Raw genomic sequence first — 25,483 nt, forward strand, 5'->3', positions numbered from 1 at the left:
TAACTACAGAGCCTCTGAACGTCCAAATGGCTCATATCTGATGACCATGAAAAGATGACAAACTGTATTTTACACCATTTATTTACATTATTACAGGATTAATAATTCAGAAGATATTAAACAGTTTAGATCAGCAAATGCGTTTGGTCACTGGCTGTTGTTAAATAATGGTTTAAGGAACAGCTTTGTCATATTTTTACTGTCTTCAGCTGATAACTTATTTGTTAATGAATGTGTTGATCCTAGTTGTTGTCTTTGTGGGATGAACATGGTAAAGACTGAATGAGTCCCATTTGCTGTTTTGATCCTTGCATTATGATCAGATGTGAGAGCAAAATGAATTGTATGCACAAACACTGAGGCTCTTTTTAAGTTAAGTGGCATTTTATGAACCAAAGTCTGACTAAATTTATTCAGTCATTTCATCCCTGGAAGCTGTGTGTGATTTAAAAGGAGATACCATCATCTATGCAGTCGATTATTGTGTTCATTATTCACCTTCTCATCTAATTGAGCAGTCGTTTGGTTTACAACAATGTCCGAAAATGGTGGAAAAATATTAATATTAAGATGATATATACATATGTCTTATTTGCGTTGTAACCCCAAAACATTTAGTTTAATCATATAGAAAATAGTGTTTCTAAATTGTTTGCTGACCTCGACTAGATCTTTCACTTCAAAAATCGCTGGTGACATAAACTACATAGCACTGTAAAATTTGGTGAAAGTCTTGTTATTATTTTGTGTGATTACTAAATTATTGCCTGGTTTTGTTTTGTTTTTTATCATCAGTCTTTTAATGTGTTTTTCATTATGGGGTGTGCTGCTTGTCCTCTTGACCAGGTCGTCCTTGTAAACCAGTTGTAGACCTCAATGGGACTTTAAATAAGTCTGGTTAAATAAAAGGTAAACAAGGAAACCAGAAAATATAGAAGGTAAAATCATATTTTTAAAGGTCCAATGTGGAATCTTTTTTTATTTATTTAATTATTTATTTATTTTTTACATTACACACAATGCAAACGGAAAATTTAAGTTTGTTGATTTTTTATAAACAAATAGCTGGTTTAAAAAAAGGCAATGGCTACAGCCACAGTACTGTGACACAAACGATCGGTTTGTCTATTGCCACAGAGCGAGTGATAGTATATAGTGTAGAGTAGGAATTATTGTTCTTTGCTCTGTGCAGTCAGTGGGGGTGGAGAAGGTGCTACATGTTAGACGTGGGTGTGTCATGTGACTTCTCGGTTCTGTGTCAGTTCGTTGTACTGAATGCTGTGCTCTGAATTCTGCTCTCTGAACGTTGTCCCAGTCGCTGATTTATATCAATGTCAGATTAACCTCCTGTTCCCCGTTCAAAGATTGTAAATAAATAAATAAATAAATAAAGCAAAAAACCCCAAAAATACTTCTTTGACTGGGATTTGCAGGTTGATACATTACCAAGTGAGATAAATCTCCACTATTTCTAAATTTTACCTATTTACTATTTGATTGTCTTGGTACTTTTCAGGATGTAACAAGTTACCGGTCAGACATGATATAACGAGGGCGCTGACTGGCTCTGTGGTCACAGACAAACCCATATTTGGTGCCACAGTACTGTGTCAGCAGCCACTTTGTTAAAAAAAAATTGCCATTCCCTAGTTGGTTTTAATTACCTACTTTAATCTTATTTATTTTATTGCAAATCCAGCAGTGGTCATTCGTGTTTCTTTTGCTTGCTTGTTTGTTTGTTTGTTTGTGTTTTTTTGTTCTGTTTCTTTTGCTTCTGTGTTTGTGTTTGGTTTTACTGTCTTTTCTTTCAAGGTGGGAGGGAAGGGATAAAGGCTTATTATAGTTCATTCATAGAGGTCATTTAGGTTGGATTAAAATTGTTGCTCTTAGGATACATTGCATAAAGACAACTGCCTACTGCAGGGGTAGGCAACTCCGGTCCTCAAGGGCCGGTCTCCTGCATGTTTTAGACATTTCCCTCTTCCATCACACCTGGAAGCCATTCCATCATCATCAGGCTTCTGCAGAGCTGGATGATGAGCTGATCATTAACTGAATCAGGTGTGGCTGGAAGAAGGAAACGTCTAAAACATGCAGGACACCGGCCCTCGAGGACTGGAGTCACCTACCCCTGGTCTACTGCCTTCAACTAGAATACTTGGAAATATTGTACATGTTAGATATTACTGTGTATGAAAATCCAATAAAAAGAGTTATAAACTAGAAGCACTCGGAGAGCGCAGACCTCCGCCAAGGCTGATCAGTGGCCCCCCCGTGGGCCCCCCCACCCCCGATCACCACCAAAATTTAATCATTTCTTCCTTATCCCATTTCCAACAAACCCTGAAAATTTCATCCAAATCTGTCCATAACTTTTTGAGTTATGTTGCACACTAACGGACAGACAAACAAACAAACAGACAAACAAACAAACAAACAAACCCTGGCAAAAACATAACCTCCTTGGCGGAGGTAAAAATAAAAATTTAAAAAAATTGCAAATGAATTCAAAACATCAGAAATGTTAAACGGAAAATTTGCTGGTGTTCACAGGGAACCAACTGCAACCTTTAGATCAGAGAAGAGTCAGTCTGGTGTGTGTGATTCTTCCCACATGTACATGTTGGTCTTAGGTGCTGTCCCTCAGACTGAGAATAGAAACCTGTGAATGTATCTGTGAGGGATCAAAGGTCACAGCTTGGATTTTAGCCCTTGAATACAATCATCTTCATGTGCATATTGTTTCCATTTCTGTCCCTGTAGTTCCTTTTCATCCAGGACTAAGTCCATCCCAGGTGTCCCCATGTCCATCGACCCTGCGTCCGAGCTGCCCTTCTACTATGGCAGCATCAGCCGCTCCGACGCCGAGCAGCACCTGAAACTGGCCGGGATGGCCGACGGCCTCTTCCTGCTGCGCCAGTGCCTGCGCAGCCTGGGGGGCTACGTCCTGTCCGTGGTCTGGAACCTGGACTTCCACCATTACTCCATCGAGAAACAGCTGAACGGGACCTTCTGCATCGTAGGAGGGAAGCCTCACTGTGGTCCAGCAGAGCTCTGTGAGTTCTACAGCAAAGACCCCGACGGGCTGGTGTGCCCCCTGAGGAAGCCCTGCCTGCGATCACCGGACACCACCATCAAACCCGGCGTCTTTGACAACCTGAGGGAAAACATGCTGAGGGAGTACGTGAAGCAGACCTGGAACCTGGAGGTGAGCAGGACTTATTTACTCCACCATCATCTCAGCTGCAGAACTCCTTCCTGTTGTTTAACACCAGTGTCAGCTTTACTCATCACTTCTTTAACCCATAAAGACCCAGCACTACTTCTGGGACAGTTCCTAAAGGAATTTTCTCCTGTTTTAGAACACCAGTCCATGCGTTTCCATGACAACTGTTCTTCCTGGTTTAATCTGATTAAAGGTTTGATCCTATTTCAGATGTCCATGTAAACACCTTATTCCAGTTGAAAAAGAAAAGTTCGGATTAAATTTAAACCTGATTAAAGTCACTGGTTTAATCCTCTTTTAACTGCGGTCTAAATTCTTCCTGGACATGTAAAGCCTTTATTCCGTTTGGACTTTATTCCTTCCATTCTGCACATGCTCAGTGTCTTGTCCTGTGGCGATGACGCACACATTCTGCGCTGGTGGAAGAATCTGCACTGCAGTCTAGTCTTCCCAAAGCGTTCCAGTGGAATATTCTGATGGGATCTACCAGCCTGGAAAACCCTGAAGGAACAGTTCAACACTGGCTTTATTCATTCATTTGTCCTGAACTAATGAGTTCCACAAGTGGGACAAACAGTTTGAACTGCAGCCCTAACGTTAGCTTAGCTTAGCCTAGCTTAGCATAATGGCTTCATTCCTCTGCTCAGACGTAGCCAGGCTTTTATAAGTAAGTAAAGCTTTATTTATGTAGCACTTTTTAAACAACATGTTACAAAGTGCTTCACATAAAGGAGAGATAGATAAGAACAAATAAATCAAATCAAATTTTATTTATATAGCGCCAAAAGTTATCTCACGACACTTTACATATAGAATTAGTCAGAACCAGACTCTAAGCCAATTTACAGAAATTTACAGAAACAATATTAGGTAAAGTATTAGGTGATTTGTAGTATTTTAGGAGTGATTTTGGTAAATTCAATTCTCCCTAATCATTCCTTTAGTCCGCTGGGGTCAATATGATCACAACCTGATCAGATCATGGTCATGTGACTTACTGAAGGAATAAAATCTGGGCAAATAAAAACTAATTTAATTTAATCTAATTTAATTTCTAAAGCTAATTTAGCGCATGCATCCCTTCCAACAAAAAGATTTTCCAACTTCCGTCAACACAACAGTCCACAGATTGTATGAGTGCAGTAAGTCGCAGATCTGAAGAAATAATTAGAGAGAATCGGATTTCACAAAATCACTGACAAAAGACGACAAATCACCTTTAAAAAACTGGCTACGTGTGACCATGGGAATGCAGTGACTATGCTAAGCTAAGCTAACAGAAGGGCTGCCAGAACAAGGCAACGGGAGCACTGCAGCACAAACCCTTTTACTCACTTATCTACCTCATTAATACCTCATGTAAACCTTTATTCAGCTTTAACATTTCCATGGAAACAGAAGAGAAAATACCTCAGTTCTGAATTAATTTCTTCTGGAAAAATAAATCAGATTTAAAAAACCTCATGTAACTGTACCCAGTGTCAGCTTTACTTATCACTTCTTTAACCCATAAAGACCCAGCGCTACTTTTGTGGCAGTTCCCAAATGAATTTTCCCCAGTTTTTAACCTTTCTTTCTTTCTTTCTTTTTTTAAACTTTATTTATAGAACTTTTCATTTAAAAAGTATAACATTTATAATTTCAAGTGATGTATTCATGACACAGAGGTTGACACTGGACATGATAAACAAACAGAACCCAAGGAAAAAAAAAAAGGGCAATACAAACAAGACGACACGCATAAAGACAGTGAAGATTGTGCATTCTGGTACCGTTAAAGGAGGAAAGAAAGAAATAAATGAACAAAACAGGTCAATAACAATAAAAAAACCTAAAATGTTTTTAAATTCAAGGCCAGGTAACATATTCATGTAGTCTAAAAGAGGTTGTTTTCAACCTTTCTTAACCAATTTATCACCATTTATTCTAATATTATGCTTATTTTATATTATTAAGTATAAATTGTGTATTTTTCTATATTTAATTTACTGATCATGTAGATCACAGGTGTCAAACATGCGGCCCGGGGGCCAAATCCGGCCCACCAAAGGGTCCAGTTCGGCCCTGGGATGAATTTATGAAAAGCAAAAATCACAATAAGATAAGAACAATCCTTTTAGTTCAGGTTCCACATTCAGACCAATTCAGTCTCAAGTGGGCAGGATTCAGTCAAATACTATCATAAGCTCCACATTTTTCTCTTTGTAACTGTAAATATTTTCATGTATTTACACTAAAACATAGTATGATTTCGCAAAAATGTGAATAACCTGAACAAATATGAACAACCTGGAATGTTTTAAGAGAAGTAAGTACAGTATTAACAAGATTCTGCCTGTTATTAAATGTTTCGTGTGTTTGTAGATCCACTGTGATCTGTAAGTTATAATGTACATGTGTAAATGATAAACTGAGGCAGAATATTGTTAAAATTACACTTATTTTTTCAGTTTGTTCATGTTATTCACATCTTTTGAAAGGATAGTTTGTAGATGGAAACCTTTTCATAATGTACATTTACTTTTTTTTTGCTCTAAAACATAGAGGAAAGTTTGGAGTTCATATTATTTCTATATTATTATGTGATTATTTTCCTGGTTCGGCCCACTGCAGATCAAATTTAACTGAATGTGGAACTGAACTAAAATGAGTTTGACACCCCTGATGTAGATGTTCGTAAAAGTTCAGATTAAAATAAAAGGTTATTATAACAAAAACAAAGAAAACTGAAGAAAACATGACCTTTTTTTGTAAAATATATCATTAACTGGAATTTTCCCTTGTGGGACTAATAAAGGACTATCTTATCTTATCTTACAAAACTACAATACTACTATTTGCACTACAATAATATCTACATAAACATATATTTTTAATAGTCCGGACTCACACATCCACTCACTGTATAAATACTTCAATTTGCACTTTCTATGCATATTACAATATAAAACCCATTGTAAATAATATACACATAAACATATATTTTTAATAGACCACATCCACACATCCACTCACTGTATAAAAACTCCAATTTGCACTCTGTACATGTTCCATTATAAATCCACTGTTGTCTTTGTCTCCAGTGGACTGTTTGTCTATATTATGTCTTGGTCCACATGTTGTTCTGGGTTCATGTCGTGAGCAAAGTAAAAACTGAAGCCAAATTCCTTGTATGTGTTCACATACTTGGCCAATAAAGCTGATTCTGATTCTGAAAACTAGTGTGTCCATTAACTGTCATAGTTCTACTTCTCTTTAATCATAGTATGAGGTGTTAAAGTGGAAACATTATTGTATAATTATTAAAGTTAAGAACTTAGACATGGACTTCTGTAACGTCGAAGTGTCGTGTGGAAACATAAAGCCTTGATGAGAGAAAGAAACATTTTGTTCAGCAGAGAAACTTTTCAGTTGAATAATATTTGTTCATCCAGAGATTTTAGATTTTTCAATTAGGAAAAAGGAGGAGATTTGTAGAATAATATTATCTGATAAAAATGAGCATTATTATAGAATCAGATTAAGTTCAGTCTGAGCTCAACGTGTAGGAAGTGGAATTAATGATGAATTTGCAGTGAAAGCTTTTGTATTGTATATTATGTAAAAATGTAAATGTACCATTATGTCATCATCTTCATCATCATCATCATCATCTTTATCCTCCTGAGACCCAGCAATGCATTTTTGTCCTCTGTAGGGGACAAGAGTTTCACAGCTTTATTAAAAAAGAACAAAAACAAAACAAAACAAAAACGCTGTCCCCTGCAAAGGACATTGCATTTTTTTTTTTTTAAATGCATCTGAAAAAACTGTTTCCAATAAAGGCAATTTAATGTTAAAAAAAAAGAAAGAAAAGAAAAGAAAAAAAAAAGAAAAAACCTGTACGTTTCCTGGTTCTCAGGAGGATACTTCCAGACTCAGGAGTCCATTTAAAAACAAACAAGCAAAAAAAAAAAAAAGCAACAACAACAAAAAAAAACCCCAAAAAACAAATGAAATATGCAGGATCATCAACCAAGATTATAATAGTTTTGGATTTTTCATTATAGTTTAGTTTTATTTAGTTTTGACTTTTTTTTCTAATTGAGTTAGTTTTAATTAGTTTTTAGAGCAGGTTATGTTAGTTTTTATTTGTTTTCGTTATTTTCTAAATGCTTAGTTTTAGTTTAGTTTTAGTTGTTTTTATACCTTTTACCTTCTTTGCTGTCGTATTCAAATCAATCCCAGACAGGACTCTGCTGCTTTAGTCTCCATGTTTCCAGGTAGAGTGGGGACCAGAAGACGACTGGAAACCACAAGTGAACACAAGTGACGGAGCATTAAATATCACATGGTGCCAGCAGAGAAAATTGCTTGAGGGAAATAAATTGATTTCATATCAATCCGACTTTGACAAAGATGAAAATGAAGGGAACTTTATCCATAATTCTTATACGTTTTAGTTAGTTTTGTTTTGCACATAATACAGTTTCAGTTAGTTATCGTTTTTGCCTTTTAATTATAGTTTTTATTAATTTCAGTTAACGAACATGTTTTTACAATTCTAGTTTTCGTTATTCCGTTGGTTTTCGTTAACGATAATAACCTTGTCATCAGCTGGGCTCCATCTACCTCAGCTTCGTGCAGCTACAAACGCCCAGACAAAGTGTGCAGTGACACCTCAAACACCACACTTGATTTTCACAGCCTACGTGGGTGAACGAGCTGAGACAGATGAGCTGTGTCTGCTAAATGTGACCCACTTCCACATCAGTTAACTGCATGAATCCAGTCTGACAGAAGCTGATGTCGGATGTTTGTGTCTGTGCTCAGGGAGAAGCCATGGAACAGGCCATCATCAGCCAGGCTCCTCAGCTGGAGAAGCTCATCGCCACCACAGCCCATGAAAAGATGGCCTGGTATCACGGAAAAATCACCCGGCAGGAGGGTGAGCGAAGGCTTTACACCGGAGTTCAACCAGACGGAAAGTTCCTGTACGTGGCTCAGATGACGCTCATGCACTTGTACTAAAAGGTGTAGGATGGAGGAGGAAGAAATCAGAACCGCTGTGTTTTCATCACCACAGAACAGGGCCCTCAAACTCATGTTCTTTCAGGTTCCACATTCAGTGTGATTTCATCTGCAGTGAGCCGGACCAGTCAAATAATAGCAGAATAACCTATAAATAATGACAACGGACAATTTATGTCTTTGTTTTAGTGCAAAAAAACACCATTAAATTCTGAAAGTACTTACTTTTATAAACTATCCATCCACTATATTTTACTTGTTCCAAAAGCGAACACAAAAACTCATGGCGAGGCAGCTTTTCAGCCTTCTGCTCCTGGCCTATGGAACAGGCTGAAGGGAACCTGAGGGCCGCAGAGAATGGAGACATTTTTAAAACCAGGCTCAAGACCCACCTCTTTAATGTGGCTTTTAACTAATGCCTCTGTTTTATCCACTCTGATGTTTTATAGTTAGATTTTTATAAGAGGAAAGCCATAAAGAACACCATGGAGGCTGCAGAAAGAGCCTCCAGATGGCTATGGATCAGGAGGAGCGATCAGAGGGTCAAGGCTGCAGGGACACCAGCCAGGACCTGATCAGCCCTGGCTGGGTCACCTGAGGGGGGGCGTCTGATGCTGAAAGACCCCAAACACCCAATGATCTAAGGCAGAGCATCCTAGGATGTATTTTTCAACATCTTAAGATCCTTTTAACCAGTGCTTCTGTTTTATCATTTTAACATTTAATATTTATATTATATTTATATACATGTCTTACATTTAGATTCTTTTAATCAATGCTTTTATGTCTTTTAATAGTTTCTTATCTAGATTCTCCAGTGTTTCATCAGAGGGAGCCCTTTTTTTGCTAAAATTAATTTGTTTTTGATCATGTAAAAATTTGTTATATTCTGTTGCATATAAATGTTCATTTTAGAGCACATTTATTCTATATAATGTCTATTATTATGGACAGAGGCAGTAAATCCAGGTGTAGATTACTGCACAAAGGCTCAGGATCTGTCCAGTCAGTCCAGCTGTGATTTACAAGGAGGACAATTAATACTGAACAAACAAGAACTGAAACTATGAATTATGAAAGAGCTGCAGCATCTGAAACTGACCACAGTGAACATTTGACACAGAAACAGAAGCACAGTGCTGCAGTTTCACAACCACAGTTTGTCTTTTATGGATTGGGATTGTCTCTGTCAACTCACCATAGATTTTCATTAGTAATTTTTTTTTTTTTTAAATCAATTATTAGAAATTCCAGGCGACCCCATGGAGGGTCTCGACCCCAGGGTTGAAAAACACTGCTTTAACAACTCGGCGCTGTTTTGTGTTCCTTAGAATCCGAGACAGAGAGGAGACTGGGACCTTCGCTCTGTCCATGATGTATGGAAAAACAGTTTACCACTATCAGATCCTCCAGGACAAATCTGGAAAATACTCCATGCCTGAAGGAACCAAGTTTGACACAGTCTGGCAGGTCGGTTCTGAATCGTGTTCCATCAGATGGTTTCATGGTTGTTTCCTGTTTGAACCTTTGACCTTTGACCTTTGTCTTAATGCCATCAGCTGGTGGAATACCTGAAGATGAAACCAGACGGCCTGGTCACGGTTCTCAGTGAAGCCTGCGTACACAGCAAAGCTCCTCAAAGTAATAACAGCTTATACCTTTTGTCATTTCTACACATAATCAGGTCATGTTTGTGAACTTTACATGTTTTTATTCATTGTATTTTTTTTCTTCTATCTTTAGTTAGTTAGTTTAGGTTTATTTCGCACACATAAAATTATCAGATAACAAAGAACCATATAAGGTCAAACAAAATTTTTCAGTGTTCGAAAATAGGGCTGTGTATCGGCAAGGATCTGCCGATACAAATCACAATATTAGGATCATGATACGATTTATCACAATATATCACAATATATCAATATACTGTTAAACGGCAATTTTTAAATTGTTTTTGTTTCTTTTTTAAAAGATTATTACCTGGAAGAATGGAACTACACCAGAAATATGCACAAAAACTAAACACATTTTTATTGGATCAGAACAGGATCTAATGCTTTATCACAAAATGTTCCTGTGTTCAAACTGAAATTCTGTTTGACAGACATTCCAGTTTCAGATCCTGTTCAAATGTTCAGATTCTGTTAGTTCACAACTAACATCAGAACAGGATTTGAGTTCAATCCCAACAAAGGAACGAACATTTAACAAAAGAGTGTTAAATAATAATTAGTGCTGGGCAGCGATTAAAAATTTTAATCGCAATTAATCGTGTGGATTTCTGCGATTAATCACAATTAATCGCATAGTTATATTGGGGGGTTGCCGGCATCAACAGCGTGTATTTCCTTTCAGTGATATTTCAGACTGCAGTACTCCAGTGATAAAAATAATTGCACATGTCAGTGCTTCCAAACACCTGTGTCCTTCTCACCCCCACCATCTGAAGACACTTAAAATGAAAATGTCCACGGAACAGACCGCTACTGTTACACATGTTTATGTCCACACATGTTTATTTACGGTTGTGAGTGATTGACAGGAGTCTTAGTCCCACTAATCAGTACTAATACTAATAAGCCCAATAATATGTGATGTTCAGTTGTTCAAAGTAAACAAACGGGGCCCTCTAGTGGTGGGAATAAGTGGCATGTTTTGTCCTTGCGGTGTTCCCGTAGTCAGTTCAGACATAAGAAGGAACTAACAGACACGTTTCTTTCACTCCGTTTGTTTGGCCCCAAAAACATTTGTCTGTGAGTATTTTCTGTTCAGTTGTTGTCAGAATGAATAGTATCAAATATCTCTGATGTGAACCTTTGTTGCTGGATAAAAAGACGTTGTAAATCTTAAATTAATCTGTAAATGCTAATCGTTAGCGTGTCTATGGATTTTCCCATTCCAGTTAGCATCAAGCTAGTGGTCTTTTTCCCATTCATTTAAATGTCTAATGCCATGTAAATGTACTAAGGCAGTGAACAGAACTCAGACATATTTTGTTTGTATGTGTCAGTTTTACAGTGAGTCTACAGGACAGGTGTCAAACATGCGGCCCGGGGGCCAAAACCGGCCCACCAAAGGGTCTAATCCAGCCCCTCGGATGAATTTGTGAAATGCAAATATTATTATGAAGATGTTAACAATCAAGAATGTGAAAATTATTTTAGGTCAGTTCAATCTGAAGTGGGTCAGACCAGTAAAATACAATCATGACAACCTATAAATAATGAAAAACACTAATTTTTGTCTTTGTTTTAACAAAAATGTTTTTATGTTTTATGTTAAATATTTATAATAATTTTTAATATATTTTTATGTTAAATGTTTTTACAAAAAATGCAAATAACCTGAACAAATATGAACAATATGAAATGTCTTAAGAGATGTATGCAGAATTGTACCAATATTCTGCCTGTTATCAAATATTTTGTGCATTTGTAAATCCACTGTGATCTGTAAGTTGTGATGCACATGTATAAATGATAAACTGAGGTGTAATATTGTTAAAATTGTACTTAATTTTCTTCAGAATTTTCAGGTTCATATTTGTTCATGTTATGTTCAAGTACAGTTCATAGATGTAAACATTTTCATTACGGAATTTTGCTTTTTCACTCAAAAACATAGAGAAAACTTTGGAGTTGACATTATTTATAAGTCGTTAACCTGTTATTTATATTATTTAACTGGTCCGGCCCACTTTAGATCATATTAGGCTGAATGTGGCCCCTGAACTAAAATGAGTTTGACAGCCCTGGTCTACAGGAACAGATTTGGACACAAGTTTTGGGCGTCTGTCTTTTCTTGGTAAACCTGTTGTCTATTTGCAGCTAATCGCTACACGCACACAAGCAGAAGAATAGGAGTTAGAATAACACAGCATTAACGGGAGAGAAACAAAAAATTGTTGGCATTATTTAATGAATGCGTTAACGCGGTAATAACGTGTTAACTTGCCCAGCCCTAATATTGATAAATAAAATATAAACAAAAAAGAAAAACAAAAAAGTAAAATGAACCTCCACAATATCTGCATTTGAATAAATACCTAAAAAATATCCATACAGGACTTTTTAATAATGATACAGTATTGCGAAATGAAATATTGCGATATATTGTAGAACCGATATTTTCTCACACCTCTACTCGAAAAGGAGTAGGAAGAAGTATAACTTATAGACTCCCACCTCCTTTTTACAAACTAAAAAATAAATGAATTCCTTTTCTTTTGCTTTGTTAACACACTTTTTTTTCTATATGTTCTTACAATAACACAAAACATCCATACAAACCATTCACAGACACTTTTTAGTCACCTCACACACGATCAGATTTGTATAATCAGCCTTTTTTTTTTAATATAAACTTTAATATTTATGTGCACTTTAAATATTTACTACAAATATTTCTTTTCAGAGACACCAAATCTTCCTGTACCAGTGAGTATTGACCCGATCATCTCCTGCATGTTTCTCATCAGCTTCAGGTTCATTCTCTGAAACTCACACTGATGTCACTTTTTTCAGAGGCGGACAAATGGATACACACCGCCCCCTCGAGGTGAGTCAGCAGAAGTACAACCTCTGACACCACCTCAAACACCTCCGCTGATGCTCGTACAGCTGTTTTTCTATGCATTTACACACACACAGATGCTTTTCAGTTAAATGTGAAATGTACCGATGAAACATGGCTGAAAATAACTCATTATAAGGTCCACAGAACAACACAAATGTGTAAATTAAAATAGAAAATACTAAGATATGAATAAAATACTCCACTGTACTTGTCCTTTTACACACACAGACAAAAACACCTCACTATGGAATTAAACTTCAGTTTCTTTTGGGACCAAATAGAAAATTATAAAAATTTTTATGCAACTTTCACATCTTTATTCTACAAACAGTAATGTACAAAAATCTGGGTTGTTTTTTGTATGAGGTGTACAAGGTGCGTTTTTATTTATAACAAGAAATATCCAATAACCATCCAATAAGTACTGTAGGTTGTTTTGGTTTATCTATGGATCATTATGTGGAATTTAATTAGACGGAATTATGAAATAAACATTTTTGACATAATTTAATGATTTCTTCTTGATTTAATAATGTCTCATAAGTTTTACATGAATTTTTATTGATCATTTTTGTTCATTTCTCAAGTATTTGTTCATCAAGGTTTATTTTTGTGATTATTTTCACTAATTTTATTCATCATTTTGTTCAGTTTGTTTAATTTTTAATTATGTTAATTATTATCTTGTTCATTAATGTACATTTTATTGATGATTCTTTTGATACAGTTTGTTTAAATAAGTTTAGTCCAAGTCCTGAGTCATTTTAAGATGTTACATCTACTAAAGCTAACATTCAGTTGGATTTACTTCAATAATTTTACCACAGTTTGATCATTTTTCAGTAGACATAAATCTACTCAATAATACTAAGTGTATTTTTGACATAATTTAATGATTTCTTCTTGATTTAATAATGTCTCATAAGTTTTTCAATAACGATATCAGTAACTCATGATAAACTGCTGCAGTGTAGATAAAATATGGGCATTTTTACAACTTTTTTAACTTGGCATCATAATCCATATAGACCCAGTGTGACTTTTGTGGTAGAACCCAAATGATTTTTCTCTCTATTTAACGTGCTTTAAGTGATTTATTATCATTTATTGTAATAAACAGTATTCTGTATTTTGTGTTGCGGTTTTAAGTTATTCAGGTGTTTATTACAATGTTTCTGAATGAGGAAAATGGAGTCCTACTAATTTATGAAAAAATATGAATACACATAATCAATATATTAACCCATAAAGACCCAAACATCCACCAGTGACCAAAACCATCTACTGGTGTAAACTGTTTAATACCCTTAGATCCACTAATCCTATCACTGCACGTAAATAAAATCAAAAAACAGATGAAAAAGGGACATTTTCAGCAAAATATACCATTTATCCTCAAATATTTAACCACCAACCAGTGACTAAAACCATCTACTGATCTAAACTTTTTAACTACTGATCCAAAATTGAAATAATTGGTGTAAAATACAGTTCATCATCTTTTCATGGTCATCAGATATGACCCATTTGGATGTTCAGAGGCTCCATAGTTACCATGGAAACACCGTCATCTTCTATAACACTGATTCCCCAGTAAAACCCATGGAGTTACATCAATAACAGTGGATGGACACACTGGGTTTATGTTCAGTTTATGAGAGATTTTGCAGAAAAATGTATCTTTTTCTTCAGTTTTGTCTGTTTTTTATATAATCACCCTAAACTTAAATCTGAGCTTTAATGAACATCTACATAATCAGTAAATTAAATACAGGAAAGCACCTGATTTTCACTTTAAAATGCAAAATACAGTGAATAATAACAGAGCAAATGGTGATAAATCACTTCAGAAAGGTCAAATATAGAGAAAAATTCCTTTGGGAACTACCACAGAAGTAGCTCTGGGTCTTTATGGGTTAATGTTGACTGATCAAACATAACAGGTTATTGTAAAATGAGAGATATTGGAGTGAATATTTTCTTTTAGTTCTGTGATTTTTATTTTATTTTTATTTTTTTAAGCCCCGGGAGCGACTGCGAAGCCGGAAACTGTGGTTCCTGCAGGTCGTGACGTTCTGCCCATGGACTGTGACGGGTTCAACCCCTATCACAACCCCAACGAGGTGAGGAAGTTCAACATCAAAAGGACCAACCTCCTGATGGACGAGGTGGAGCTGGGATCAGGAAACTTCGGCTGCGTCAAGAAGGGCGTGTTGAAGAGCGACTCGTAAGAACAACATCACTACATGTTTTACAGCGCTGTAATAATCTGTCACACCAGGGGAGAGTCTCCGGAAATTATGTTCATTTTCACTCATTTTGTCTCATTTTTACTCATTTTGATCATCATTTTGTTCAGTTTATTAATGATTTAGTTCGTTTGTCTTCATTATGTTCATTATTTTGCTGATTATTTTGGTGTTTTTTTCAGTACTCTTTATTTTCATGATTGTGTTCATTTTATTGATTATTTAGTTCATTTTTCTTCATTATGTTCATTATTTTGATGTTTTTTTCAATTTTGTTTATTTTGATAATCATTTTGTTCATTTTACTGATTATTTTGTTGAATTTTGTTCATTTTTTTGATTATTTTGTTAATTTTTGTAAAATATTGATCCTTGTTTGGTTAATTTTTTGTTCATTTTAATCTTAATTATTTTGTTCATTTCATTCATTTTGATGATTTTTTTTATTGATTATTTAGCCTTTTCTTTTTTTTTTTTTTTTTAAAGGTCCCGTATTTTGCTATTTTTCAGTCACGTCATATAGGTCTCAGAAGCCCAAAAACATAGTATTTAAGTTTGTTCGCCCCAAAATCATCCTTTTTTCGGAGTTTCAGCGGTGGAAACAGTCCCTCTCCCCAGCCCTCCTCAGAACAGGCTGTTTCTGCGCCTACTTCCGGGTATGCAAATGAACGCATCTGTCCACGCCCACTCCCCCTCCCCTCTCTGGGAGAGGACGCGGCTTCCGCTAGCGTTACTACGCGCTAATGTTGAGTGTGAAGCCATCATACACATGTCTCAGACAGAACGTCTTTCCAAACACTGGCTTTCTTTGCCTTGAGGCGTGACTGAGCCCCGACGGAAAACGGCGGTGTTGTGTCGGGTTCGTGGACCTGACACGGAAAGCCGCCTGCCGCCACTAATGCAGGCAGCTGCTAACAAGCCTGATGCTAACTGTACTGATGCTAACCACAAAAGGCCCGTGTTCACAGTAGTTCTGTTCAATGTCTCTGGATATTATCAGCTCGTGCATGTTAACGTGGACGCAAACGTTAGCAGCAGTAACCGAGCTATGTTAGCTGCCATGCTAACGTTAGACGTACACATCAACAACCACCAGCTTCTCCGTAATGTAGGGTTATGCAGTAAAGATACAAAAAAATGAGTAGAACTTACATCTCCCACACTTGGACTTGGGTCACGAAGCGTTGGTACTGCGTCCTTCTGGATTCGGAGTCTTTGTGCTAAGCCGCAGCTGTATGGGCCCATGTTTGAAAAACACTGGTCCGTGAAATGCCAGGCACACACATACAGGTGTTTGGGAATGTTGTTTGGTCCATGAGCATCACAGACAGAATCCAGACACTTTTTACGGAGAGGCTCAGAAGTGGGGAGCAAAACTAAACTTTGGTGTTGGTGTGTGCAGCCAACAACACCACAACCTGCGTGTCTCGCCTTCGCCATGTTTGTTGTCCAAGAGCTACTATGCCAGGGCGGGGCTCGTTTTGCCAGGGTGGGGCCACAGTCAGGGGGAGGAGCTAAATCCTCTTATGTCGTCATAAACGGAGCCAACTCAAACTGGGCCGTTTGAGCATTTTCACAACATGTGGTGTAGCAAGGCAGGAGGAAACAGACAGTTTTCACATTCCAGCCTCATAATGAGGAACTGCAACACACACTACTGTAAGAAAACTGTCACAAAGTGACATGTGCAGAATACAGGACCTTTAATTATTTTTTGTTTCTGTTGGTGTTTCAGTTCGTCTCTTTTGTTCATTAGTGATTAGAGTTAAGGCTGGGTTTTCTGATTTCCATTATTACCTCCGCCAGGAGGTATTGTGATCGCTTTGCTTTATGTGTTTGTTTGTTTGTTTGTGTGTGTTTGTTTGTTTGTTTGCGTGTTTGTTTGTTTGTGTGTTTGCGTGTTTGTTTGTTTGTGTGTTTGCGTGTTTGTTTGTTTGTGTGTTTGTTTTTGTGTGTGTTTGTTTGTTTGCGTGTTTGTTTGTTTGTGTGTTTGCGTGTTTGTTTGTTTGTGTGTTTGTTTGTTTGTGTGTGTGTTTGTTTGTTTGTTTGTTCGTTTGTTAGCAGGATAACTCAAAAAGTTATGGACGAATTTTCATGAAATTTTCAGGAAACGTTGATACTGGCACAAGAAAGAAATGATTAAATTTTGGTGGTGATGGGGGCGGGGGGGCACAGATCTGCGCTCTCCGAGTGCTTTTCTTGTTTCTATCTTGTTGATAATTTTGTTGATTTTTTTACTTGTTTCGACCACTTTGTTGATTATGTTAATTTTTTTTTGACAAGTTTTTGTTTGTTTTTGTTCATTTTAATGATCTTTTTGTTCATTTTACTATATTATTTTGTTCACTATTCTTAATTTTTCTTCTTTTTTCTTCGTTTTGTTCATTCTTTTGGCTCTTTTTCTTTATTTTTGTTAATTTTTCTTCTTTTTTATTAACTTTATTCACTATTCCATGTGTTATTTTGCTCTATTTGTTCATTTTGATCCTTTTTTTTGTTGTCTTTCCTGATACTGTTTCTTTATGTTTTGTTCATCGTTTATGTGTTTTATTGTTTCCTCAGAGGTCAGATTGACGTGGCCATCAAAGTGCTGAAGAGCGACAATGAGAAGTTGGTGAAGGAGGAGATGATGCGGGAGGCGGAGATCATGCATCAGCTCGACAACCCCTTCATCGTCCGGATGCTGGGTTTGTGCAACGCCGAGAACCTGATGCTGGTCATGGAGATGGCGTCTGCCGGACCGCTCAACAAGTTCCTGTCCACAAATAGGTGAGTCTGAGTTCAGGAAAAAACAAACATATGATCAGAGATAAAAGATGAACATACAGAGAAATAAACCCAACAAATCAACACAAACTCACTTTTCATCATCAGACATTTTCCTTTTTGTGAAAAAGTTATAAAATATTAATTAAAATGTTAAATCAAAGCCAAAGTTTAAGGTACAGTACAGAATGCAGACTATAAATGTACTAGAACCAAAACAGTACATAATATAATATACAATATCACAAGAAAACTATATTAAAATGACAGAAACATTTGCCAAAAAAAAGGTAATAATATATTTATATCACAAAATTGAATTGATTTTAGCGCAATGGTTTTAATTAATTTTTTTTTTTTTTTTTTTTTTTCATTTTTGGTCATTTTGTTGATTTTTGGGAAATTTTTTATCATCATTAGGTTAATTTTATGATTTTTTTTGTTTTTACATTAACTTTTATTGACCATTTTTATTAATTTCTCAAGTATTTGTTCATCAAGGTTTTTTTTCATGATTATTTTCACTAATTTCATTCATTATTTTGTTCAGTTTGTTTAATTTTAAATCATAATGATGATTATCTTGTTCATTAATGTACATTTTGTTGATTATTCTTTTGATACAGTTTGTTTTCAATAAGTTTAGTCCAAGTTCTGAGTCAGTGTAAGATGTTACATCTACTAAAGCTAACATTCAGTTGGATTTACTTCAATAATTTTACCACAGTTTAATAATTTTTCAATAGACATAAATGTACTCAATAATACTAAGTGTATGTAATACTAAATGTTTCTCCCAAGTTTTTCATTAATGGTATCAGTAACTCATTATAAATTGCTGCAGTGTAGGAAAAATATGGACATTTTTTACAACTTTTTTTTAACTTGGTATCATTAATCCACATAGACCCAGTGTGACTTTTGTGGTAGAACCCAAATTAATTTTTCTCTCTATTTAACGTTTTTTTGAGAGATTTATTATCATTTATTGTAATAAACAGTATTCTGTATTTTGTGGATTTTCAGTGAAAACCAAATATTTTCTTATATTTAATTCACTGATCATGTACATGTTTATAAAAGCTCAGATTAAAGTTTAGGGTTATTATATCCAAAACAAAGAAAACTGAAGAAAAACAGACTTTTTCAGCAAAGATATCATTAGCTGAACATAACCCCAGTGTGTCCATCCACTGGCATTGATCCAACTCCATGGGTTTTACTGGTGAATCAGTGTTGTAGAAGATGACGATGTTTCCATGGTAACTATGGAGCCTGTGAACGTCCAAATGGGTCATATCTGATGACCATGAAAAGATGAACAACTGTATTTTGCAACAATTATTTACATGTATTGATAGAATTAGTGGTTCACAGGTATTACACGGTTTACATCAGTAAATGGTTTTAGTCACTGGTGGATGTTTGGGTCTTTATGCGTTAAATAGTGTAAACACTACTTTTACATTTCACCTGTGGCTGAAGGTAAATGTGTACATTTTATATGTGATGTAGGTTGTAGTATAGGGGCCAAACCGGCCTGCCACAGGCTCCAATCTGGCCCCTAGGATGAATTTGTGAAATGCAAAAATTACACTGGATATATTAACAATCAAGGATGTCAAAATCATTTTAGGTCCTGTATTTTGCAGCAGTTATTTACATGGACTGACAGAATTAGTGGATCAGCAGGTATTAAACTGTTTAGACTGGGAGAGGGTTTTGGTTCATAGTGCATGTTTGGGTCGTTATTAGTATTTGTATTTATTGATTTAGTTCCAGGACAGTGTGTATTGGCATTAGTTACAAAGAACAAGATGCATGCACCAGATTTAGCAGAGAAGCTAATTTCATCTGTTGTCCTGGACAAACGACCAGCAGAACAAACATCACTAGATTACAAAGTCATAATATACTGAAAGAAAAACATTAAACATGACAGATACAGGAAGGTCTGCTCAGATCGAATGGCTTCAGCCAAACACATAAAACAGGGCTTACATTCTAAAAATACATGAACTTTCCTAAAGTAAGAATAAGATAAAAGGATAAAACAAGAGGGAGAGAAGAAGAGAAAGAGATTAAAAAAAAAAAAAGAGAGCATAAATAAATAAATAAATAAATAAATAAGCTAATTGTGCAATTGCAAACCAGACAGAAAAAAGTACAAGTAAAAACTTATGGGTTATTATGGGTTAAACCTTATTTACATATTCGATATTATCTCAAAACAGCAACAGAATCCTGTGGAAATGTAAAAAAATCTCTGACTTAAATGTGTCAAATCAATCCATTTTCTTTTTCTTTCTTTTACTCTGGGTTATGTCGTTAGATTTATTTTTATTTTATTTATTTAACCTTTATGTAACCAGGAAAAAGATCCCATTGAGATTAAGAACCTCTCTTTCCTTTTTTGTACTTAAAACCAAACCCGTATGTCGTGGACATCTTTATTTTCTGTGTCCGTGCTCCTTCTCGTCCCTGCAGAGACACTGTGACTGTGGAAAACATCGTGAACCTGATGCACCAGGTCTCCATGGGGATGAAATATCTGGAGGAGAAGAACTTTGTGCACAGAGACTTAGCAGCTCGTAACGTCCTGCTGGTCAACCAACAGTTCGCTAAAATCAGTGACTTCGGACTTTCCAAAGCTCTGGGAGCCGACGACAGCTACTACAAGGTAAAGACCAGACCAACGCAGGCTGAGGGTCAGGCTGGAATGGAGGATTTTCGAGGAATAATTAACTTCGCACACTTGACTCAGTCCATAATATGTTTTTGTATCTTTAACTTTATAACTTCAGTAAATATTCAGCTGATGTTCTTGTTCTGCTTTATTGACCCACATCTGGAGAAGACATGAGCATTAATGCAAATATTCAACTGGTTTTATTCATCCATTAATATTTTCCTCATAGATCAGAGGCAGGAAATGGAAGACTCAAGAAAAATATATATCTATTGTAATTCGTCATGTGTTTTATCTTTGTTCTTTTTGTTTACTTTTCCTTTTTTTTTTTTTGCATTTTGATGATCGTTTTGTTCATTTTACTAATATTTACCTTCGCCAAGGAGGTTATGTTTTTGCCAGGGTTTGTCTGTCTGTTTGTCTGTCCGTTAGTGTGCAACATAACTCAAAAAGTTATGGACAGATTTTGATGAAATTTTCAGGGTTTGTTGGAAATGGGATAAGGAAGAAATGATTAAATTTTGGTGGTGATCGGGGGTGGGGGAGCCCACGGGGGGGGGGCCACTGATCAGCCTTGGCGGAGGTCTGCGCTCTCCGAGTGCTTCTAGTTACTTCAGTTTTGTTCATATTGCCAATTATTTTGTTTTGTTTTTTTCATTACTTTTCTTTTTTATTCATTTTGTTCACTATTTAGTTATTTTTTTATCTTACTAATTATTCAGTTGATTGATTTGTTATTTTTGGCATTTTTTTGTTTATTTTGTTTAGTATTTTTGGTGATTATTTTGATTGTGTTTTGCTAATGCTGTTAATTTTGATCATCATATTGTTCATTTTACTAATTATTTAGGTCATTTTTGTTCATTTTATTATTTTTAGAGATTGTTTTGTTTGTTTTTGCTCATTTTGTTCATTTTACTAATTATTTAGGTCATTTTTGTTAATTTTGAGTCTGTTCTTTGTCTGGTTTTTTGTTCATTTTCATTATCATTTTGTTCATTTACCGTATAATTTTTTGTATTTTTTCATTTTTGTTCATTTTATTGATTATTTCTCTTCATTTCTGTTCAGTCTTGTTCACTTTTTTGCTCATTTCTTTTCTTATTTATTCATTTAGTTTGTTATTTTGCTCATTTTTCTTCATTTTGATAACTATTTTGTCCATTATTTTTTCATTGCATCTTATTGTCCGCACTATTATGAGACACCATTTAGCAAAACGAGACTTGTAATATTTACATTTCTCCAATATTAGTCCTGACAGTTTTACTTGTGGTATCTTATAGTTATTTCCAGCCTAACTGATGGTGTTAAAGTTGTTGTATATGTTGTGTTTTTCAGGCTCGTACTGCAGGTAAATGGCCTCTGAAGTGGTACGCTCCTGAATGCATAAACTTCCACAAATTCTCCAGTAAAAGTGATGTGTGGAGTTATGGCATCACCATGTGGGAGGCGTTTTCATACGGAGGGAAACCTTACAAGGTACAAAAAAAAAAAAAAAAACTCAAAAAACATCATATACCCTACAGTGGGGAGGTTTTAATCATTCCTTTTCCTCATTTTGTCCAGAAAATGAAAGGACCAGAAGTCATACGTTGGATTGAAAGTGGAAACCGTATGGAACGTCCAGCAGCGTGTCCAGAACGAGTGTACGCTGTGATGACCGAATGCTGGACGTTCAAGTAAGAAACTCATGTGTTAACAAACGAAAAGCAGTTTATAGTCTCATTATTTACAATTACAGAAAAGCATAAAACCAGAAAATCAGAAACTGTGACAAAATAGAACAGAGTGGTTGCATGCCCGTTCAGTACGGTCCAAATCCTCTCAAAACAACCGTCCGGATCTGTTTATTATGTATGAATAACGTCTCCAATAAGAATAGAGGGGATGCACATCTGTTACTCCCCCCCAGGCCACGCCCCTCTCAGTCAGACTGAGTGTCTTAAACCAACCTGCTCAACATGACGGAGTATAGCAGTAAACACAGCCAGAGCAAAGGACCATGGGAAATCTGAAATGAAATGAAGGACAGTTGGACTGGACATGGATCTGTACGAGCTACCAAAGAACAAGTGGTCCATGAACACTGACATGTGGACCCAAATGGAGGATCCGGACCTGATCCAAGGGGGAGGGGATCAGTGCTATTTGGACCTGAAACAAATATACATGGTTTCATCAGGACTGACAACAAGGGTCCAAAACTAGGGCCCAGAACCAGCTGGTCCAAAGGCTCTAAAACTAGGGCCCAGAACCAGCTGATCCAAAGGCTCCAAAACTAGGGCCCAGAACCAGCTGGTCCAAAGGCTCCAAAACTAGGGCCCAGAACCAGCTGATCCAAAGGCTCCAAAACTAGGGCCCAGAACCAGCTGATCCAAAGGCTCCAAAACTAGGGCCCAGAACCAGCTGGTCCAAAGGCTCCAAAACTAGGGCCCAGAACCAGCTGATCCAAAGGGTCCAAAACTAGGGCCCAGAACCAGCTGATCCAAAGGCTTCAAAACTAGGGCCCAGAACCAGCTGATCCAAAGGCTTCAAAACTAGGGCCCAGAACCAGCTGATCCAAAGGTAATTTCCAGTGGACTGTGGACTGACCCCAGTGAATATATGCAGGATCTACTGGGACTGAGCAGATTTACTGAGTCCAGTTCAAATCCAGTCCTTTATCCAACACAGATACTACTGCTGTGGACCAGCAGGGCACCACTGCATTCTGCTAATATTATGACTTTATTGTCGGAATATGACGACTTTAATCTCATAAACAAATGACATTTTTGTTAAATTATGATTTTTTTTTTTTATAACTATGACTTTATTCTCATAACATTGCAATTCTTTTTGTATTCGACTTTATTCTCATAAAATTATGTGTTTTATCTCCTTTTTTTTTTTTTCTTTCTTCTGGTAGTGCCCAGTGTTTTTCTTTTCTTCTGTGGTCCTAATACTCTGTCGTAGCTTTATTCTCCAGTTCCCCGTATTTGTAAAACTAGGTTAGCCTCAGTTTCAGTTAGTTTACTAATCATGTAGGAGCACAAGGTTCACAATCACAAAATGAAGACAAAAACCAGGAAAGATCTGATCATGAAACCAAGAGCTGCACTAAGAAGGAACGTAAAGGCGTCCATACACTGTGTGATTTTAGAGACGATTTCTCACTGGTGCGACTCTTTCTGGGCTGGGTCCAGATGTACCTCTGATGGTGTGTGGTGTTTGATGCAGTGGACATGGGCTAAGGAGAAGACATGAACACCTCACCACCAGCAACCGTGTGTTTGCAAGGAAAACAGAGCTGTTTGAAATCCTGCTCGCTCCTCGTGAGGGTATGGCACTGTCAAAGCACTGCCACGAGCCCATGGGCCTCAGATTCTTACACTGTGCATGCGCCAATACAATAATAGCTACTGTAAGCTAATGCTAAGCTAACAGTAGCTGGCTATTGGTCTAGTGCAGTTTAGCTTTTGCATCTTCCCTCTAGTTCCCTTTGCTGTAGGACTGACAGCCCATACTGTCCACGTCTGGACAACCAGTTCCTGCACCAAACACGTGGTCGTCTTTTCTTCTTTTTTGATTCCTCACAGATAATGGCACATATTACCAAAGCTGCTCGTTGGTTTTTGTTTAGCACTACCATTTCATGACTCACACCAATACACAATCGTCTGTGCACTTCTGATTCCTTGGTATTTTAACGTTGTATTTCCGGATCCAACACTGGAACATGTGGTGCCAAACTAGGAGTCGATTACCTAAAATGTTCAGTTTTTGGTTGAACGGGACAGAGCAGCACAGCCAACAACCTGGAGGGGGCGGGGCCTGAAGTGGCTCATTTGCATTTAAAGGGCCAGCGCTCCAAACCACCTTTCTAGTGTCACTACTCAGAAATAGGGTTGAAGATGGACCTGTGGAGTTGAATGAATGAAGAATTCAGAGCCAAGCAGAGCATTTACAGTTTATGGAGACCACAGGGAAATGTTTGAAAATCAAGTATTCTATTTAAAAAAGCAAAATATCACTCCCTTAAAAGGGTATTACTTTATTTTACTGGAGATCACATTGGTCTGTATGTGGAACCTGAACTAAAAGGATTTTGACAACCTTGACTGTTAATATCTTCAGTGTAACTTCTGCACTTTCATCCGTGGGCCAGAGTGGAACCCATGGAGGACCGGATTTGGCCCGCGGGCTGTGTGTTTGACACCCCTGATTTAAAGAGACCAGTTTCTGCAGTTTAATCTCCTTTTTCTGCAGTTTAATCTCCTTTTTCTGCAGTTTAATCTCCTTGTGTAGGTTGTGGGAGCAGAACATTTCAAAGCTTTCTTCTCCACTCCTGTTCCAACTTCTGTCTTCTTCCATCTGATCGTGTCTTCTACCTTGTTCGGATCTCACTGCTTCTTTTACTGTTTATTCATCTACGTTTGTGAGAGTCCCTCTAAAAGTCTTGTGACATGTTCTCCCGTTGATCACGCTCCGTTGTGTCCTCTCCTTCCTCAGACACGAGGACCGTCCTGATTTCAAGAAGGTTGAGGAGTCCATGAGGTTGTACCATTACTCCATATCCAACAAGGCCAAGCCTGAGGGATCTGCTGCCGCCGCCGCCGCTGAGCCTGTCAAGTAGTCAGAAACAAGGCCCATTCTGTCCCTGCTTTCACAAAGCCGCCTTTCAACCGGCCACTAAACAGACCGAACAAAGAGCTTTTTATGACCGGTGCACACTGACCAGCTCCGACTACAGTATGGACACGACCCAACGGGCCTCGGCGACAATAAATGTGCATTTGTAAATTAGACTTGAGCGTCTCAGTCATGTACGAACAAACCCCTTGTCTGTCCCAGTTATGTTATATATATTCTGACGTTTGTAGGATTATGTGAGTATGAATGACATGTGCACGTTGTTTTCTGATGGATTCTGGCACCACCTAAAGCAGTTTATTGTTTTTAAGCCAAATAAATGAAAGAATGTTG

At 36.9% G+C, this 25,483-nt stretch overlaps 1 protein-coding gene across 3 annotated transcripts in view; it reads left to right on the forward strand.

Annotated features, from left to right (window-relative positions):
• zap70 (zeta chain of T cell receptor associated protein kinase 70) overlaps nt 1–25,483 on the forward strand; it is a 43,174-nt gene extending 17,691 nt beyond the window's left edge. For all 3 annotated transcript variants that reach the window (XM_030131353.1, XM_030131355.1, XM_030131354.1), the window contains exons 2-13: nt 2,764–3,208; nt 8,039–8,199; nt 9,568–9,706; nt 9,796–9,877; nt 12,650–12,672; nt 12,760–12,793; nt 14,834–15,038; nt 17,623–17,829; nt 20,314–20,506; nt 21,857–21,997; nt 22,085–22,197; nt 25,010–25,483. In XM_030131353.1, the coding sequence (XP_029987213.1) occupies nt 2,804–3,208; nt 8,039–8,199; nt 9,568–9,706; nt 9,796–9,877; nt 12,650–12,672; nt 12,760–12,793; nt 14,834–15,038; nt 17,623–17,829; nt 20,314–20,506; nt 21,857–21,997; nt 22,085–22,197; nt 25,010–25,133 (1,827 nt within the window). In that variant the 5' untranslated portion in view covers nt 2,764–2,803 and the 3' untranslated portion in view covers nt 25,134–25,483. The remainder of the gene's footprint in view (nt 1–2,763; nt 3,209–8,038; nt 8,200–9,567; nt 9,707–9,795; nt 9,878–12,649; nt 12,673–12,759; nt 12,794–14,833; nt 15,039–17,622; nt 17,830–20,313; nt 20,507–21,856; nt 21,998–22,084; nt 22,198–25,009) is intronic.

This window comes from Sphaeramia orbicularis, chromosome 4 (genome assembly GCF_902148855.1).
Source record: "Sphaeramia orbicularis chromosome 4, fSphaOr1.1, whole genome shotgun sequence".
NCBI lineage: Eukaryota > Metazoa > Chordata > Actinopteri > Kurtiformes > Apogonidae > Sphaeramia > Sphaeramia orbicularis.